General features: G+C 40.3%; 1 protein-coding gene across 1 annotated transcript in view; it reads left to right on the forward strand.

The window, feature by feature from the left end:
- Window positions 1–21,310, forward strand: part of IGF2BP3 (insulin like growth factor 2 mRNA binding protein 3) — a 155,870-nt gene that overhangs the window by 105,702 nt on the left and 28,858 nt on the right. The window contains exons 4-8 of the mRNA XM_054494847.2: window positions 4,718–4,769; window positions 4,862–4,925; window positions 14,818–15,099; window positions 18,704–18,838; window positions 20,390–20,512. Coding sequence (XP_054350822.1) covers window positions 4,718–4,769; window positions 4,862–4,925; window positions 14,818–15,099; window positions 18,704–18,838; window positions 20,390–20,512 — 656 coding nt within the window. The remainder of the gene's footprint in view (window positions 1–4,717; window positions 4,770–4,861; window positions 4,926–14,817; window positions 15,100–18,703; window positions 18,839–20,389; window positions 20,513–21,310) is intronic.

Consider the following 21,310-nt stretch of genomic DNA (forward strand, 5'->3'; position numbering starts at 1 on the left):
GTTTCTAGTTAACCTTTCTAAAGACTTTATATGGCCAGGTGTGGTGGCTCACACCTGTAATCCCATCACTATGGGAGACCAAGGCGGGTGGATCACTTGAGGTCAGGAGTTCGAGACCAGCCTGGGCAACATGATGAAACCCCGTCTCTACTAAAAATACGAAAATTAGCTGGGTGTAGTGGCCTGTGCCTGTAATCACAGCTACTTGGGAGGCTGAGGCAGGAGAATCGCTTGAACCTGGGAGGCAGAGGTTGCAGTGAGCCAAGATTGCACCATTGTACTCCAGCCTGGGTGATAGAGTGAGACTCTGTCTAAAAAAAAAAAAAAAAAAGACTTACACGAAAGTTGACAACCAGTAGCATTTATCTAAGGAATAGAATGTTTAACTATACAAGCAATTTTGTTTTGAATATATACAGTGAAAATTTTAATGTATATTTCTTCTTGTGTGTGCGTGTGTGTGTGTGTGTGGTTTTATAACTTTAACATATTTGATGATCAGTGGCTAGTTCTCATCCGCATTGACTGACTATAGATTTTTGAAAGTGGTAACAGGTACACAGGTAATCAAAATATAGAGCTCGTTTGGTGAATCTTCATTTTCATTACATTTCCTGGACAGCTGCTCACAGATTATGGTATAGGACATTCCTTATTCCTTTGGCCCAGACAACTTTGTTGAGCCTCATGTCAGTGAACATGTCTCCTTCATAGCAAATTTCCAGATCTCTTTGAATGCCCAGGGGCAGTCTTCTTGAAGCCTACTCCATGGATACCCTTGTAAATGATGACGCATTCTCAGGTCACCACCTTGTTGGTAGCAGAGCGGCCCTTCTTCTCACAACCCTTCTTCGTAGAAGCCATTCTACGAGGCCTAACTGGGAAAGGAAGAGCACCAAAGGATTGTCCCCTGATTTTTTTTTAAGTTAAAAAATTTACCTGTATCATTCATATGTGTGTGTATATAAATATTTATCATTTGGCACTGTAGCTTTTGAAGAACATTTGTTGCCTTGACATTATAGTTGGTATTGTTTATAGATCACAGGTGTTTAACTTTTGTAGTGTTATCTCTAAGAGTAATAAAAGTTAAGGTGGCATAAGGTAATCTGTGTGGAGACTAATATACTTAATTACTGAACAAATTGCTTTTCAGAAGAATTAAGAAGGATGTTTATTTAATTAAACTTATTAAATTGGCAACTACCTCCTACTCCCTGAACCCCTCCTCTACCCCTGCCTCCATCCAAGTTGCTATAAAGCTCTACTATTAGTGTGGCTTTCATTTAAAAACTAAATTTTATTTTGAGACAGAGTCTTGCTCTTTTGCCCAGGCTGGAGTGCAGTGGTGCAATCTCTGCTCACTGCCACCTCCACCTCCCAGGTTCAAGCAATTCTCCTGCCTTAGCCTCCTGGGTAGCTGGGATTACAGGCATGCGCCACCACACCCAGCTAATTTTTGTATTTTTAGTAGGGATGGGGTTTCACCATGTTGGCCAGGCTGGTCTCAAACTCCTGACCTCTAGTGATCCACCTGCCTCGGCCTCCCAAAGTGCTGGATTACAGGCGTGAGCCACCGTGTCTGGTCCTAAAAGCTAAATTTTAAATAACATATTAAACTGTCAACTACCTCCTAGTCCCTGAACCCCTCCGCTACCCCTGCCTCCATCCAAGTTGCTATAAAGTTCTACTATTATTAATGTGGCTTTCATTTAAAAGCTAAATTTTAATGGTAGACATACTTTTCCTCTTGACTTCATTACTGAAGTTGGAATGAATTTGTTAGAAATCTGACTTAAGTATGAAGTAAAACATTTTTCGTATTGAAAAAATTTCATTTTTGTTTAGAAAATAAGTAGGTTGCCCACCGCACCCTCCCCCGCCTTTTTTTTTTTTTTTTGTATGCAAAGTCTTGCTCTGTTTCCCAGGCTGGAATGCAGTGGCGTGCTCTCAGCTCACTGCAATCTCCACCTCCCAGGTTCAAGTAATTCTCCTGCCCTGGCCTCCCGAGTAGCTGGTATTACAGGCACCCGCCACCACTCCCAGCTAACTTTTTGTTTTTTCTTTTTTTTTTTAGATGGAGTCTTGCTCTGTTGCCCAGGCTAAAGTGCAGTGGCACGATCTCAGCCCACTGCAACCTCTGCCTCCTGGGTTCAAGCAGTTCTCCTGCCTCAGCCTCCTGAGTAGCTGGGACTACAAGCACGCACCACCGTGCCCAACTAATTTTTCTATTTTTAGTAGAGACGGGGCTTCACCATGTTGATGAGGCTGCTCTCGAACTCCTCACCTTGTGATCCACCCGCCTTGGCCTCCCAAAGTGCTGGGATTACAGGCGTGAGCCACCACGCCCTGCCAATATTTTTGTATTTTTAATAGAGACAAAGTTTTGCCATGTTGGCCAGGCTGGTCTCGAACTCCTGACCTCAGGTGATCCACCTGCCATGGCTTCCCAAAGTGCTGGGATTACAGGCATGAGCCACTGTGCCCGGCCACCCTTGTTTTTAATTTAAGGAATTATGTGTTGTATATTTTATCTTTGAATGGCAATGTGAGAGGTTTCTTAATTTTTGGCGTTTATAAAATGTGTCTGTGATCAACATCACATGGCAAATTCACCTATAAAACAGACAAGCACTTTTACAGAGTACCCTTCCTATAAGATATACCAGGATTTCCTCCTGTGAAGTATTCACTTCACTCATGAAATATTTGAATGTCTTTTTGTGATTTAAGAATAGCTATAATCAGAGACAAAGATTAATGTGCTTCTGTGTGTATACCTCATGCGAAAGAAATTTACCAAATAAAAATTAAATTTACCTCATGCAAAGGAAATTTACCAAATAAAAATAAATGAAACGGCATTTCACTCATAAATAGGTGTTAACCTTATTTAAAAGAAAAACCAGGCCAGGCGCTGGGTCACACCTGTAATCTCAGCACTTGGGGAGGCCCAGCTGGGACGATCCCTTGAATCTGGGAGTTTGAGACCAGCCTGGGCAACATAACGAGACCCCCATCTCTACGAAAAACTTAAAAATTAGCCAGGTGTGGTGGCATGCACCTGTAGTGCCGGCTACTCAGAAAGCTGGGGTGGGAGGGTTGCTTGAGCCCAGTGGTTGAGGCTACAGTGAGCTATGGTCGTGCCACTGCACTCCAGCATAGGTGACCGTGAGACCCTGTCCCAAAACTAAAAACAAAAGCTCACCCCAGACAAACCTTGTTATGTGTTTCCAACTGGAAACAGTAGACAAAAGCCTAAAATATACCACATAAGATAAACCTTCCTTTAGAAGAAATTGCTTAAGTTTAGTAGTAAATTACTATAAAATTTGTTTTCTATTTCCTGGAGCCTGAAAAACATTTTCAAGGAACCGCCTTTTTAACTTTGCAGTTAGGCTAGGGCTAAGTGGCTCACGTCTGTAATCCTGGCACTTTGGGAGGTCAAGGCAGGAGGATCCCTTGAGCTCAGGAGTTTGAGACCAGCCTGGGCAACACAGTAAGACGTCATCTCTACAAAAAATTTTAAAAATTAGCTGAGGGTGGCTGCATGCACCTGTAGTGCCAGCTGCTTGGATGGCTGAGGTGAGAAGATCACTTAAACTCAGAAGGTTGAGGCTGCAGTGAGCTGTGATCATGCCGCTGCACTCCAGCCTGGGTGACATAGCAAGACCCTGTCTCATAAATAAATAAATAAATAAATAAAGAAGAAAAGTTGTAGTTAAACTGATGAGTAAGTAGTTTGCTATAATTTACGGAAACTTATTTTGTTTTGCTATAGCTCTTAGAAGCTAAAGACACTTGAATTTGGTTTATATTGATGAGACATACTCATCTGCAGTTGATATTATAATAAACTTATAGTTACTGTTCTAACAGCCTCTCCATTTGGATAACATGCATAGTATAATAATACAGCTACAGGAAAGATGGTAAAAACATAGACAGCTTCAAATTGTACATTTCCCAACCCCGTGTAGACTTAGAAATGTTTGCTTCATTTCACACTTTTGCTGTCTATGTATTTATGTTGGGCTTTAAATTCGACTCCAGGTAGAGTATGCACTGTGCTGTCTTCATTTTTCTAGCCTGCCTTGAGCAGTCTGTTTTGTAAGAACCATTAGAGCTGTAAAAGAAGTCCTTTGGAAAAGAACATCTTATAGATAAAACTTTAGTTTTTTTTTCTCTTTTTATTTTATTTTATTTTTTAGAGATGGGGGGGTCTCACTATGTTGACCAGGCTGGTCTCGAACTCCTGGCCTCAAGCACTGCTCCCATCTTGGCCTCCCAAAGTACTAGGATTACAGGTGCGAGCCACCGTGCCCTGTTAAACTTTAGTTTTTAACTTGGTCCCTTGTCTAGTGACTTTGTATACAAGGAGAAAGTATGATGATGTGTTTGTGTATGTATGAGAAATATATGCTCCTTCTCCTTCAGCCTCAGGAACCAGGCGGCTGTGGCTTTGCATACTTTGCTGAGCCAGTTCTTGGTTAGCCATAGGAAATGAGATTAATGTCAGGGATCTAGGAGAGGGCAGAAGAGACAAGTCTGAGTGTGATATTTGTGGTATCCATCCCTTAGTTCTGCAGTCCAAAGCCCCAGATAATTTTTTGGCTTTTTTCCATCACAATTACTTAGTGATTTTAAGACATATTCCTGCCCGTGATAATAACTTGGGAAACTCAAAATTTATAATTTTCTCTCCCCCTCCTGATAGGTGCTGGATAGTTTACTAGTCCAGTATGGAGTGGTGGAGAGCTGTGAGCAAGGTACATGTCTTCTGAATTGCTTTCAAATTTGTAAAAGGAAGGAAGTAGAAAGAAAACTAACTTTTATTCTCTTCATTTTTCTCTTCCTCTAGTGAACACTGACTCGGAAACTGCAGTTGTAAATGTAACCTATTCCAGTAAGGACCAAGCTAGACAGTAAGCAGCTTGAAGCTTTTAATCTATATATAATAACTAAGTTAAGTACAGTAACATATTTTGCGGATTTCTCAATTGAGAAGGGCTGATGGGTGGCAGAGAGAAACTTTATTTTACAAAATTTGACCCTGTAATCGTGCCTTTCTTAAGTTTGAATGTCTAGTAAAAATCTACATGGGTTAAACTTGTACTACATTTTCAATATATCTTTAATGCCAATAATAGAGTGGTCTAGTATGAAACGGAATCACACCCTATTTGCAGAAGCTCTGGGCCTTGGTATTGTTGCCAAATAACAAAGTCTCTCCCTGTCTCTCCCTCTTGTATGACACATATATTATTGCTATTTTATCTGAAGCTGGTAAGTTGGATCATGTGTTAAACAGCAATGTTAAATGTTAAGTCTTCTTACTCACTGATTACCTGATTACCATTGTCATTTAGGAGCGTGCAGACGTTGGATCAATGTAATTTGCTCTTAGATTTATGGAAAAAAATATATTTCAGTGCAGTAAACAGGCAATACTTTACAGATCAAACAATCTCCCCTTAGGAAAAGATAATTCTATAGGCTGGAAAAGATCTAATAAACTGAGCACTAGAGAGAGAAATGGGGGTCCCACAAATATGGCCTTTAACAGATCTGCTCAGAATATGAACATGAAAGAATGGCATACAAAGTGCTCAGTAGCACAGCACTGGGTGTTAGCTGACTATGGAAGCCTGAACTACCTATCTCCAGATACCATACTGGCAGGAGCAGGCTGACTGTCCTCTGTGTCAGAAAGGTGAAAGAAAAGACCACACTGGCTGACTCTGAGCCCTGAAGGGGAAAAGTAAAACGAGCTGCAAGAGTAGGAGCTCAGCTAGGTTACTAAAGGCAGTACTCACTCGAGAGGGACTATGAAAGGAAAGATAAGACTGAGAAGAAGATGGAAATGTGTTTAAGGTAAATGGAACTTTATTTGTAAAATCAATAACACTCACATGGTTCAAAATATGAAAGATTTGAAGATGCACATAGTACAAATCTTCCTCCCAGTATTATTCCCTAACTACCTCATCTCTTGGGAGATAACCATGTGGAAAACAAATGCTACATGTACGTATTCCTCCTTTTACACAAATGATACCATAATATTTGAATGTTTTCTGTATATAAATATATTTTTTATAGTTACATAGTATTTGATTGTACAGATATGGCATGACTTTGATTAATCGCAATTTGGATGTTTAGGTTGTTTCCAGTCTCTTGCAGTTATGAACAATATTGTAGTGAATCTGTTTTTGCATGTCGTGTGTATGTAAGCATGTATCTATATGATAAATTCCCAGAAGTAGAACTGCACTTTAAATTGTATTGTAGAGCTTGAGCTAGTTTAAATTTCCATCAGCATTGTGGGGGAGTCTTTCTCCAATTCTCCCTAACACAGGACTTGATTAAACTTTGCCAGTCTAGTATGTGAAAGTGATATCTCGTGTTTTCACTTTTCCCATAAGTGAGACTGGAGGCTTTTAATATGTTTAAACACATTCTTTATTTCTTCTGTTTGTATCCTTCGTTCATGTAAAATTTTTTGGCAATTTATATAAGGTCTCAGACATTATGGAAATTGTGGTATGAGTCATAAAACAAATTGATTTTTCTTTCTCTTCTTTTTTTGACTAATTTTGTTCTTTAGTTGTATCATGTAAGAAGACCAGGAAAATTTTACCTTTTATACCCGCAGTAGAGTGGGCGATAAAAGTGAGGGCAGTGAGAAAGCAGAGGCTCCATATTGTTTTAATTTTTATTTATTTTGAGGCTGGGTTATGAGACTGGCAGTCTTTTGTTTGTATTTTTTTGTAGACATGGGGTTTCACCATGTTGCCCAGGCTGGTCTTGAACTCCTGGGCTTAAGTGATCTGCCCGCCTCAGCCTCCCAAAATGCTAGGATTACAGGCATGAGCCGCTGCACCCGGCCATGTTTTACTTTACAAAGATTTATACTGAATACTTGGTAGAGCCAAGTCCCTGTTGGAAAATGTGGGATGATGTGATAAACCCAAGGATATTTGGAGATTGTCAGAGGCCTGTTGTTGTGGCCTTATTTGAAAACTTAAATTAGCTAAAGGGAAACAAAATGCTTATTTAATAGTTAATTAGTTGAATGGGAGAACATAAGTTGGAGACATAAGCTATATAGCTTTGAAGAGGCATAAGTTGAACTTTGTTAAGGATAAAGTAATTGACATTTAGCCTTCCTCCTTTAAAAACAAAAAAAAAACAAAGCATTAAGACTGCAAGCACAGGAAAGGTAGATTGGCTAGTCAAGGCAGAATTATTGCTGAAAAGAATCCCAACCACGACAGCAAACTGAATTGTAGACACACTGGTGTTCTCAAAATTCTTTAGCGTAGTTGTTAAGAGATTGGTAGGCTTCCGTTGATCCCAAGGAGGAAGGAAAAGGCTGTTAAGAATTGTGTAATTTAGTAATTAGTTAACTTAATAAATTAGGCATTTTGATTAGGGAAGTAGTCTTCATATCCTTTGTTCTAATATTCAGTCAGTTAACATTTATTAAATACTAAATACTGACCAAAAGTTGCCAATAAGAATATTTGGAGAGGGACTGCCTAATTTTAGTTCCTGCCTGTCAAGTGGCCTTATAAAGAATATTGTTCTCACTCCCTCTGCAAGAATTCAAAGATTGAGAGAATTAGAAAGCAATGAGGTATTTTAAAAAGTTAATCTAAGGAGTGGAAAACTCAGTTTTGTGTTACAGTGGTAAAAAAAATTGTTATCAGAGTTTTCTAATAAGCTTCTAAAAGGGATATGGAATATGTTTTCATTCTGTGAGGAGAATTAATTTTATTTGAGAGGCATTGGGTGTAGTAGAGAAAGCGTAAACACCAAAGTCAGGTAGCCCTGACTTAGTAACCTTGACTTCTGAGCTTTGGTTTTCTCAGCTACAAAGTGAAGATTAAAGAGAAACAAATATTTGTGCATATATGTATGTATTTATAGTTTAACCCACTGGTTCTGGGCTGCTTGGAGCAGTTTGAAGTGGCTTGAGCCTGGACTTCCAGTGAACCCTGTAGGCCTGCTCCATGGGCTCCAAACATGACAGCCTGCTGCCTAAACCAACCTGGTGTCATTTCTCCATGCCTTCCTTGGTAGGCCACCCAAAGCTCATTCTTTAGGTGAAAGGGCTATGCTGATAATTCTCAATTTTCTCTTTGTAACATCTGTTGTTTGGAAGGCTATGTGACCTTGATGTACTTGTGAAAGTATGAGTGAGCTTGGAGGTTAAGAGTTCAATTCCAGAGCCCAGTTGCATGGAATAGACTGTGTGCCACCACTTTTCTAGCTGACTTTGGTCAAGTTAATCTGTTATGGTTCAGCCCCATTTCTAAAATGGGAATAACTGTAGTCTTTAGCTGATGAGGCTACTGAGAAAAACTAAGATAATGCCTCCAAAACATGTTTCATAATACCTATAAGGTAGAGCTCAAAAGTTAGCAGCTATTATATATTTTTCCAACATGTTTGATTGCTGCTTCTGCCCCCCTGTTATTGTTTGGTATACTTCATTTCCAGTGATGGCTGGTCACTGATGCTGAGGAGCCAGGGCGCTAGTTTTAACGTGGTTGTAGCTGCCTCTGTTACTTAAAGCTCTATGAATGTCACTTAAGAGGAGTCCTCAAATATGGCTATGTCTTTAAGACAGAATTTAACGTGGAAATTCCTGCCACCTTGTGGCTAAAATAAATCAAAGGTTAATAGCACACATATTTTAGAAAATATTAATACATGTGTTCATTTTAGGCTTAAGTCTTGAATTATTAAAATAAAAATTTGACAAGTTTAAATTTCATTAGTTTCATTAAAAATGGAAGTATGTGTTTAGTGAATGCACCTTTTCTTGTTCCTTAGAGCAAGAGAGGCTCACCTATTTCCTTCCCTCTTCCAGAGATGTTGAGATAAGCCAGTCAAGGACAGACATTACTCATGAGATGATTTGTCATGTGTGACAAAGAAATAACCCCCTAGAAAATGTGTAGACATTGAGTTCTTATACTTTATTTTGTTTGGGGTTATTCTGATGTTTATTTTTTTTAGGGAATAGTAATGTTTATTCATACTTTGAAACTATCATTCTGAGGCAGGAGAATTGCTTGAACCTGGGAGGTGGAGGTTGCAGTGAGCCAAGATCGTGCCATTGCACTCCAGCCTGGGCGACAAGAGCAAAACTCCATCTCAAAAAAAAAAGAAAGAAACTATCTTTGTATCATTGTGAAGATCTGTATAAGGTAAATATGGTTATGTTTAGAAGTATTTGAAGCAACTTGGCCAGTGGCTAAAGGTAAGAAAATTCCCATTTAAACTTTAACAATTATGTAAATAAAAGATTTATTTTGGAAAAAGAAATAAAGCAGTGAGACAAAGGGATTTTTTGCCATTCAGGGATAACCACTGTTAAATTTGCCATAGAGTTTTGTAGACTTTGTCCCATGCATTATAACTTTCAGAATTACAAAGATCATTCTGCAGAGTTTTGTGGGTTTTTCATTCAGTGTATTTATACTGATTCTAATCTCTGCATAGTGTTGGATCCTCACCACAGTTTCCTATCCGGTCTTCTGTTGTGCATCATCTAGGGTATTTGCCCATACCGTTTTGTTTTGTTTTTAGAACCAATTTAGTCATGAAGCCTTACATTTGGGCTTCATCCATATTTATTTCATTAAGGTACATCCTTAAAATCATATTACCCAGGCCTTCAATAATGATTGCTGAATTGTCAACCTCTTATTCTTGATACAAGGAGATAATTGAATTTATGACTTTTCAATAATGGGTTAAACCTCATTTTGTGAGGACCCTGTATTATATACAGGGTGACATCTGGGAATAAAAAAGAAGAGATTTTTAGACATGGAATTTTATTTATTTTATTTTATTATTATTTTTTGAGACAGGTTCTCATTCTGTTGCCCAGGCAGACTTGGGAGTGCAGTGGCACAATCATGGCTTAATGTAGCCTCAACCTCCTGGGCTCAAGCAGTCCTCCCACCTCAGCCTCCCAAGTAGCTGGGACTACAGGCATGTGCCACTACACCCAGCTAATTTTTTTTTTTTTGTAGAGGCAGTGTCTCACTGTGTTGCCCAGGCTGATCTCAAACTGCGGGGCTCAAGTGATCCTCCCTCTTTGGCCTCCCAGAGTGCTAGAATTAGAGGTGTGAGCTCCTGCACCCAGCCAGGCATGAAATTTTAGAGCTGAAAGGGACCATAAATCTAATCTTTTAGTTTTATAGGGAGATGGCTAATGCCAAACAGGAAAATGACCTTTGGAGGATAACGTGGTTATTTAATGTTCAAGCTGGACTAGAATTCTGGTCTCTAGTCCGTATTCTTTTTCCACTATTCAGATCTGTATGTGTGGACTCTTGGGTATGTTTAACTTGTCTGGGTCTCATTTCTTCTCCTTTTTTCTTCTCTTTCCCCCTCTTCCTCAAGTTGAACTACTTATTGTCTCTATTGAGGCCCATTCAGCTCTAAATTGTGATCTACCCCAATGAACAATTTTTTTTTTTTTTTTTTTGGAGACAAAGTCTCATTCCATCACCTAGGCTGGGGTGCAGTGGGGCAGTCTTGGCTCACTGCAACCTCTGCCTCCCAGATTCAAGCAATTCTCATGCCTCAGCCTCCCATGTAGCTGGAATTATAGGCTCATGCCACCATGCCTGGCTAATTTTTGTACTTTTAGTAGAGACAGAGTTTTGTCATATTGTCCAAGCTGGTCTTGAACTCCTGACCTCAAGTGATCCACCCACCTTGGTCTCCCAAAGTGTTGGGATTACAGGCATAAGCCACTGCACCTGGCCCCAGTAAACTTCTTATCAATACATTTAAATTCTACCAACTGGCAAAATTACTCAGCATCTTCTCAGCGACCCTTTAAAATAGCACCAAGAGCAAAGAGTTAAGTAATGATGACAGGATCCTGGTCTGGCGCTGTGGCTCACGCTTGTAATCCAAGCACTTTGGGAGGCTAAGGCGGATGGATCACTTGAGGTCAGAAGTTCGAGACCAGCCTGACCAACATGGTGAAACCCCGTCTCTAGTTAAAAAGAAAAAATTACAAAATTAGCTGGGTGTGGTGGTACACACCTGTAATCCCAGCTACTTGGGAGGAGGAAGAAGAATTGCTCAAACCAAGGAGGTGGAGGTTGCAGCAGTGAGCCGAGATCGCGTCATTGCGCTCCAGCCTGGGCAAAAAAGTGAGACTCTGTCTCAAAAAAAAAAAAAAAAAAAAGACAAAACCAGGATCCTGAGTAATATACATGTTGGATAAACATCTTTAAGTTCTGTTTAACTGAATACATTATGTGTCAAATAATTATGACAGTCGTTCATCTCATGTCTTGCATCTACGGTGGGTTTGGTGAAAATACTAAAATTTTTTTTCCCCGTGAACTCAGCAGATCACCATATGACATAGCTGAATAACAAACTTTGTGCCTAGAAAGATTCTAGTAGTTGACTTAAATTCAGTAATTTAGGAGCTGCAATCATGAGAAAGACACCATTCTGCATGTTAGGTTCCTCTTGTACCTTTTCAGCTGTGTCTGAGTGTGGATGGAGCACTGTGGTTTGAGGGGTTAGGAACTCTGCTTAGATGGCAATTAGACAGTCAGGTACACACAGTAATGGCTATCTGCATTCTGCTTGGAACAGCCTGAGTTTGGAGCCATTGGGGCCCAGAAGGTACACTGGGGACTAGAGCCCCGGGCCACCTGACCTCTTCAGTGAGAGAATCTTTTCTTTTCCCCACAAAGAAAAATCTTTTTAAAGCAGCACAATAAAAGTTAGAAGTTAGTTTTTGCCAAGTTATAAAGTTGTTTCTTGTGATGGTTCTAGAATATTTAGATGGTTCTAAAATATAGAAGCATCTGATAACTGACGTGTGTACCTTTTACCCCAGGGAGAATGATATCTGTATATTTCTATCTCACACAAGAAGAAAGTTATCTACCATTTTTGTAACATTAATGACTTAATTTACTCGTCAAAATATACTTACTCTCTTCTGAAGCTGGCAATACGCCATTTATAATGAAAAAGCCTAGACTACCTTTTATGCCTAGATGTAATTGATGCCTTCAGTGGGTTCAAGTTTCCTGATTTTTTGAAAGAACTTTCAGTGATCTGTTTATTCCCGACTTTAAAAACATTTAAGGCCAGGTGTGGTGGCTCATGCCTGTAATCCCAGCACTTTGGGAGGCTGAAGTGAGTGGATCACCTGAGGTCAAGGGTTCGAGACCAGCCTGGCCAACATAGCAAAACCCATCTCTACTAAAAATACAAAAATTAGCTGAGGGTGGTGGCATGCGCCTGTAATCCCAGCTACTCAGGAGGCCGAGGCAGGAGAATTGCTTGAACCCAGGAGGTAGAGGTTGCAGTGAGCCAAGATTGCACCACTGCGCTCCAGCCTGGACAACAAGAACGAAAGTCCATTTCAAAAAAAAAAAATTAAAGCTGTTTCGAAAGAATCTGTAGTTGGTTGACTCTTCTGCAACTCCAACTTTTTATAACAAATATACACCATAAATATTAAAATATATCAGCTGTTGTCTTCCTTTAGAAATAACCAAAATATTTTAGGTCCCTTAATCCACATTCCATTAAGAAAAACAGGGAACTGGAGGAAAGTACAGCGTTAACTTAAGGTTCTGTCATCAAGGCATTGGCAAAATAAGTGTGGCATGTGTCAGCTATCATCCTCTGAAGCTTATGAAAAGAATGCCCTCTGACATAGAAATCACATGGAAATATCCTAAGACATTGTATTTAGAAATAAGCCACAGAGCAGTGTACATCGCAACCCCAATTATGCTTTTAACGAAGGAACCGAACATGAATACATGTGTTTGTAAACATATAGAAAGGACTGGTCCATTTGTAGAAGTACTGCAGTGAGCAGCAGTTCTGGGAAGGGCCTTGGAGGGTTGGTGATGGTGCCAGAGCAACCTCTTGCTACTTTTCTGCATGACTGATCTTTTACAATAAGAGTTCATTCATGTGCCAGAGAAGGTAGGACAGTGATAGACCAAGAATCATTCTGGGCCGGAGAATGTCAGCGAGCCCTCTGTCTGCTTGCCCAGGTCTGCCTTCCAGGTCCTAGCCCTCAGTGACTTTTTTGGTGCTAGAACTGTCTCCCACTCCACCCCCTTTTTTCTATTTAAGTCAAGAATTGAGAGTAGATTTGCAAATAAAGCAGTGTATAAGCCGGAAACGACCACACCAAGCAACTAGAAAGAGACCATTTTATGCCTGTTTTTCTTTCCCACCTGGGGTGAACTCAGGGCCATTGGAACAGAATCTGAGCAAAGAACCTGAGTGACACTGGGAAGTGTGGAGACTTCTTTCTTTTTGTTTTTCATTTTATTGTGCATTGGGGAGTTAGAAAGGGATGTATTGTTAGGTGTATGTTTATGAAATCTGGGCTATATCCTCTCTACTAGTTTATTATTTTCCGTTCTGAAAACAGAACACACACACAAAAAATGAATACAAAACAAAACAAAAAACCCCAGAAAATAGAACACAACAATTTGGATGAATATTACAATAAATTAAAAGTTTCCAGATATGAGAGAATACATATCATGTATACTCATATATACTTACATAAAATTTTTAAATAGGCAGAATTAATCTATGGTATTAGAAGTCTGCAAGGGGTAGGGGGGCAGTGACTATCGGAAGCAGGTACTGGTGGGGCTTCTGGGGCCCTGTTGTGTTCTAGTTCTGGATCTGGATGTGTGCATTCACCTTGTGAAAATTCACTGAGATTTATGCTCAAGATTTGGGCACTTTTCCTTGCATGTTAAAATAAAGATCAAGAATGAAAAAGAGGCTGGATACAATAGCTCATGCCTGTAATCCCAGCACTTTGGGAGGCCAATGCAGCAGATCACTTGAGGTCAGGAGTTCAAAACCAGCCTGGCCAACCTGGTTAAACCCCATCTCTACTAAAAATACAAAAATTAGCCAAGCGTGATGGTGCACGCCTATAATCCCAGCTACTTGGGAAGCTGAGGCACAAGAATCGCTTGAACCCCGGAGGCAGAGGTTGCAGTGAGCCAAGATGGCTCCACTGCGCTCCAGCCTGGGTGACAGAGCAAGACTCTGTCTCAAAAAAAAAAAAAAAAAGAAAAAGAGAGAAACTCTCCCCCAAATAGTGTGGTAGAATGGGCACACTCTTTTTTTGGTTTATCACCATCCCTGCCTCTTTGCCCCAAATCAGATCATAAACCACACAGTCAGGGACTGGCTCATAATAGGTACTGAGTGTGATTGGTAGAATTTAATACTCAGGATAGTCTCTTGTGAATGGTTTAGAGATATTTGTCCACTGGTTCTTAAAATGGTTTTAAATACTTCATATTTTAGATGGTGAAGTGAAGGAGGTATATATTTCCGATGTCCCTTCCACAGTGATTTGGAAACGTTAGCCAAGGCAAGAAGCCCACTTGCTTCTCTCTTGCTGCTTAGCTATTCCTAAACCGTTAATAACCTTATGGGTTAAACTTAACCAACAGTTTGACAAAATGTTTTTTGTTTTTCTATATTTCATTAGGAGATGGCACATAAGTTCCCTTTGGAAACTTGTGGCCTTTTTCCCCACTGTGCCTGTCTCAAAGGAAAATGTGTGTGGGTGGTGGTGATGCGGGGTCGGGGAGGGGAGGATTATGTGTGTTGCGGGTTTGCTGCTTGTGCTGGGGCTTCACTCAGAAGTTTAGAGCTAGTAATGCTGAGTAGAAGAGATGGGTGTTGCTTTGCTAAAAGATGTGTCATATAGACTGATTCCTTTTCCCACCCCTGCCCCTTTTCAACTTTCAGAGCACTAGACAAACTGAATGGATTTCAGTTAGAGAATTTCACCTTGAAAGTAGCCTATATCCCTGATGAAATGGCCGCCCAGCAAAACCCCTTGCAGCAGCCCCGAGGTCGCCGGGGGCTTGGGCAGAGGGGCTCATCAAGGCAGGGGTCTCCAGGATCTGTGTCCAAGCAGAAACCATGTGATTTGCCTCTGCGCCTGCTGGTTCCCACCCAGTTTGTTGGAGCCATCATAGGAAAAGAAGGTGCCACCATTCGGAACATCACCAAACAGACCCAGTCTAAGTGAGTATGCTGTGTGTGTGGTGGGTGTTCATGAGAATTCCCCTTGGAATCTTAGTAACAGTGTGTCGTTCTGGTACTTGGTGCCCTTCTGAACACAGCCATGAGGCCTCCTTGTACAGTACTTGGGAATGTGTAAAAATCTTGCAATATCTTGGTGTTCATTTCATATAAATCTGGAGCTAATCCTCAGTCTCAAAGGGAACGTCAGATTTTCACACATGAATGGAAAACAAATGATACCTAATCCTCTTCTGATTGGGGAGGCTCTGGAAGACAGAAAGGCAGCTTCTAGGTTGTTCTCTGTCCCACCCCTTACCCCCCACCTGCCCTCATTGCTTTTGGAAGTATTTTCTGGGTCCAGTCCATTTTATTTGTGGCTTCAATACAGAGATGGTTTTTCAGTCTTGCCTCGCTCGAATAAAGAATCGCTCATCTTATTTGTCCAAATTTTTCCTGTGATCAAGCCATGTAATTAGAATGGCTTTTTCTTCTGGATATTTTTTGATGGTTTTAATTGGTGGGGTTTAAGGGATTGGAATATTCCCATTCAAATGTTGGAGCTAATTATCAGGAGCAGAAAGCAGGAACTATTTGTTTTTATTTACTACTGTAGCCCCAGGGCCAAGGTCAGGGCCCTGCTACATAGAAGGATCTTTTATTTGTCAAATGACTAAAATGACTATATGTGAATCATGTTTGAAGCCTTTCATGTGTATCTAAGATACTTCTCAATTCTCATGCATTATCTGTTGTTTTGCTTTAGAAACCATACTGTTGTACAGTATGTGGATATTTTTTGACCCCAAGAAGCTTGGTGACAAACTCTTCCCCCCATACCTAGCTCTGTAATGTGCTACAAGGCACATCTCTGGGCCTGTTACTACCATATTTCCTGAAGAACCTGTGAGTGTGCTGGGAAAAAGAGGTTGTATCCAAAAATACCATTGTGCAAGCCTTGGGCCAGCTACAGAAATGACAAGATTATTTTGCCTTTTAAATTTAGAAAGGAGAATTCTTTTTTTTTTTTTAATGTGATCCAACAAAATAAGCTTAATCTTTCTCTAAAAGTTAGAACTACACTGCAGTGTATACTTTATGTATTTGTTCCAGCAGGCCTAAGAGGACATGCATATTCATCATAGGCACCATGCCTGCATTGGACTAGCTGACCCATTTCTCATGCAGAACCAAAAAGAACTGTACTGAGTGGTGGTCCATACCTACCTGCTCCCTGCAGTGGCATCTGATCCTGCCTTCCCCTGCTTTGAAGCAGGAGATGTTGGGTGCTGGTTACCTGAATGCAAAATTAATCACCCTGACCTCATCATGTAGGAGTGGGAAAGACAACTGGACCATAACCTAGTCAGTCGGCCTGGCTTTAATCTTAAAATTTAAGGGCTTCTTGCTTCCCTTGATCCACCATTACCTGCAGAAATTCATTATATGGCTTCCCTTCCTTGTCATGTAGCAGATTAGAATTGTTCCTTTTCGAGCTACTCATTTCCCTGTCAGATGAAAGAGCTGTGACTTAAATTGAACTGTTTGTTTTACTTAAGGCAGGAAGATGGGGATGGGGAAGGGAAGCAATTTTTGTTACATCCGATGATTCATTTGCAGAGCTCTACCAGTGGATTTAATTAACTCCTGACATTGAAATTAGTCATTATCAGAACCCCTGTTTCTGGAACGGTCTCAGAGGGCCACTCTAATCTCCAAAGCCACATTCCCTTCTCTCAGGGGATCGGAGCTTAGTAATACTTAGCACAGTGAAAGGGTGAAAATAAACTGCAAAGAGAGATGCTAATGTGTTGCTGGAAGACAAGCATCCCTGAAAGTGACTGGGGATTGAAACAGCAGCTGGGAAGATGACTCCTAAGATTGGGACTGTTATCTAAGACACTATTTTTTTATTAGTTATTTTTAGGTAGCCCTTAATTTGTTTCATGCCCTTATTTTTAGTTTTATCTTTTACTCTTGAGGTAAATCTTCAGATTTCAACCAAACATTTAGGAAAATGAAAACCAAATCTTGATTTTATTGGCATGATCAAGTGGTCACTCTCATGGCCATGAGTTATTTAGCTCTTTAAGTGTTTGCGTGGCCAAAGGAACTCAATAAATACTTAATTTTCCCAAAAACACATATTTTTGAGTAGCTAATTTTCTTTCTTGTACTTTTTAAATAATGGCAGGCTTATTTTATATTTAATTCAAAACATATAAATATGTAAATTAAAAAGTTACCATTCGTCTCACTTGGGTAGCTATTGGTAAGTTGGGGATGTGTCTCTGTAGGATTTGTTGCCTATATCTACTAACATGGGTGACTTTAAAAAAGAAATCATGTCATGATGTGAATTGCATTATTTCACTTAAGGACTTTTTACTATGTTGGTACCTGTAATTTTACCACATTTTCAAAACCATCTGTATGATATAAATATACTGTTATTTAACCATCTCTTCCTGCATTTAACCATCTCTTCCTGCAATTAGATAATTCTAATTTTCTATCTGTTAGAAACGGAACTTTCCCATGCCAGTGGTTCTCAACCACAAATGATCATCTCTTTGCCCCAACCCCCGTAGATATTTGGCAATGTCTGGAGACATTTTTGGCTGTTAGAGTTGAGAGAGAGGCATGCTACTGGCATCTAGTAGAGGCCAGGGATATTAGTAAATTTCCTACAATGCACAAGACACCCCACCCACAACAAAGAATCTGGCCCAAAAAGTCAGTAGTGCCAAGGGTAAGAAACATCACTCTTGGCCCATGAATGAGACTGTATCTGTAGATGTTACCAGGAGTAGATGTTACAAGAAGTACAGTTCTTGAGTCACAAGGTGCTCAGCATTTTGCTGACCAGTTTGCTCTATACTCTACCAAAAGTGTTGAGTGTGCCTTGTTACCCGTCATCTTGCCCATATTTAATTTTTTCTATCTCAATTTTTGCAAGTCTCGAAGAAAATGACATTCTTTTAACTGGCAGACATATAATTACTAGTGAAATTAAACATCATTTTGAGTTTATTGGCCACTTGCTTTTCTTGAAGTAGAATTGCCATCTGTCCAGGTTCCATTCCTATCACTGTTCGTTGCAGACTTTCCTCTATCAAGGAGGCAAAATGTGGGAAGAACCTTGCAAAGGGGAAGCAGATTGGTGAAATCTGCTCATCCAATGAATGAAGAATGATATACTGTGCAGAATAAGCAGTTCAACTTGGCTTATGGGATTCCAACTCCTCTCTTGGCATGCCCTCCAGTTCCTATTTGTTTTAGAGCAGATTGAATCCAGGCTCTTTGTCATGAGACATTTGTTCTGTGGCATCTGAAAGGAAGCTGTAAGCACAAACAGCTTGGGTAGAATGAAAAGATGTCACTGCTTGGTTGGATTGAGGAAAGAGAAAGGGGAGTGTTCCTAGAATTAAAATTTGCCTCTTAAGGCATTAATGTTGACAGTTTATTGAAAGTTTATGCTCTTGAGGGAAGTGAGTCATCTGCTTTGCCCTGAAGCCCTATGACTTTGCAGTTGGTAATTACAGACTCCACTGTGAATACACGCTTAACTGCTCTCGTTTTCCTCTCTGCTTGCGCCCACTATCAGAATCGATGTCCACCGTAAAGAAAATGCAGGGGCTGCTGAGAAGTCGATTACTATCCTCTCTACTCCTGAAGGCACCTCTGCGGCTTGTAAGTCTATTCTGGAGATTATGCATAAGGAAGCTCAAGATATAAAATTGTGAGTAAAGAAGATTGTCCTGTGACAGAGGTTGATATTTGTGCTCTTGTATTTTTGATATCTCTGACACAATTCTTGGGAATTGCCAACAAACAAATGGAAATGATATCCTGATGAGCTACAGTGGTTGACACTGTTGATTTGGTCGTGAATTGTATGTCTTTTAATATTTAAATATTTTCATTCACATTTGAACATAGGCGAGTGGTGATAACGGGGAAGAGAAGTGCGGCTACAGAAGAAGGCAACTTGGGGAACCTAGGACCAGGAGGTATCCTGTATTAACCCAAGACAGGAGCCCCAAATCTTGACTCATCCTTTATTCAGAGCTCATTGGAGCTCTGTTCTTGTCCTCTGCCTGGCCCCACCTTGGAGCAGCAGGGAGTGTGGAGGTGGGGAAGTGCCTAAGTCTCTTCTGAGGCAAACTGGAGATTTATCTGGGTAATGCAGGCGGGAACTCTAACTATTTCTTCCACAGGAACTTTGAGTGAAGGTTGGGTTCTGTGCCACGTTAGCGTACAGAACAGCGCTGTGCTGAAAGTAGAATCCAGAGTAAGGCACTGGAGTTAGTGTGGGGACCTCATTACCAACCTTAATTTGTAGAGAACTTTAAATATGTTTTAGTAATATTATATGTGGGTGCCATATTATAAGAATGTAATTATTAAAGTAAAAATTTTAAAAAGGAATTATTTTAGTATAGAGAAAAATAGGCCCAGTGCGGCGGCTCATGCCTGTAATCCCAGTACTTTGGGAGGCCGAGGCGGGTGGATCATGAAGTCAAGAGATCAAGACCATCCTGGCCAACATGGTGAAACCCCGTCTCTACTAAAAATACAAGAATTAGCTGGGCGTGGTGGCATGTGCCTGTAGTCCTAGCCACTTGGGAGGCTGAGGCAGGAGAATGGCTTGAACCCGGAAGGCGGAGGTTGCAGTGAGCCGAGATCGCGCCACTGCACTCCAGCCTGGCACCAGAGGGAGACTCTGTCTCAAAAAAAAAAAAAAAAAAGAAAAAAAGAAAAAGGAAAAGCACACCATCTATTAACTGCAATGACATTTTAAACAGTTTTATATATATATATGACTGGGAAATTCAGAAAGCTACAAAATGAAAAGTGAAAGCTCCCCTTCCTGTTCTTATGCCCTTACTCCAAAGTGTAACCACTGTTGCTTCTTCTGTTTCCTTCTATAAATTATGCACATATCTCCAGGTGTATATTTGTACTGGATGGTACTGTTTTTTATTTGTACGTTGTGTTTTGGTAGTAGGGGTTTAGGAATATGGTTTTGAGTAAGAGACTCCATCACTGAAGATATTTCCTGAAGTGAATAAAATAAGAACTATTTTAGAAGTTAAGTTCTGTATTTTTTCTCCCCTTCTATTCATGCATTGCTAGAATGCTGGCCAATTGTCAGCAAGTTTTAAGCTGTACCTAACACAGTGCTTCCCAGATGGTAGGTGGGAAGTAAATGTTTGATGAGTGAATATTGTCTTTCTACCCAAGAATAGGTTTACTTATTCTAATTTTATGACCACTTTTCTATTTACAGCACAGAAGAGATCCCCTTGAAGATTTTAGCTCATAATAACTTTGTTGGCCGTCTTATTGGTAAAGAAGGAAGAAATCTTAAAAAAATTGAGCAAGACACAGACACTAAAATCACGATATCTCCGTGAGTGCTCCTTTGCTTTTGAATAAGAAAACTTTCCAACACTGTAAGCTGCATGTTGTGTATTGGGCTTAGCTTCCCACTTTATAGCTGCTTCAGCTAGCCTATGTTGCCGTACTTACACATGGTTTCTCAAATATAGCTTGCTGCCTGTTAGGTTTCTGACCCGTATTGAAAGCATTATCTGCTTCTGGCAGGAGGAACCAAATGCTTTACATTCATGTTTTCTAAATGCAGTCTTAACTATGTTTTATGACATTTATTTCCAAAGTTGGAATATATAACCCAGTTTATTATCCATTGTCGTGTAATGCATTATCCCAACATTTGACAGCTTAACACAATGTGAACATTAATTGCTCAGCTAGTTTTTGTGGGTTAGGAATGCAGGAGCAGCTTAGCTGGGTGGTTCTGGCTTGGGGTCTCACAATGCTGCTGACAAGTTGATGCTGGCTGTTGGCAGAAGGCTTCAGTTCCTCCCACATGGGCTTCTCCACAGAGCTGCTTGAGTGTTCTCAAGACATGGCAGCTGTCAAGATGGAAACTGCAATGTCTTTTATGACATAGCCTCAGAAGTTATACTCTATCATTTTTCTAATGTTGTTTACACAAGTCAGCCCTATTCGGTATGTATGTGTGGGACTACACATAACTGGGTGACGGGAATCACCTTGGAGGCAGGCTACCACACTTAGAATCTGTGGATGCTCTGAAATTACGTGGAAAGGTTTTTCTGAGGGTGGCCATTCTTAGTTTCAATCAGAGTACTCAAAAAGGTGGGAAAAGATTGATGAACTGAGG

The sequence above is a fragment of the Pongo pygmaeus genome, chromosome 6 (assembly GCF_028885625.2).
Source record: "Pongo pygmaeus isolate AG05252 chromosome 6, NHGRI_mPonPyg2-v2.0_pri, whole genome shotgun sequence".
In the NCBI taxonomy this organism is placed as follows: domain Eukaryota; kingdom Metazoa; phylum Chordata; class Mammalia; order Primates; family Hominidae; genus Pongo; species Pongo pygmaeus.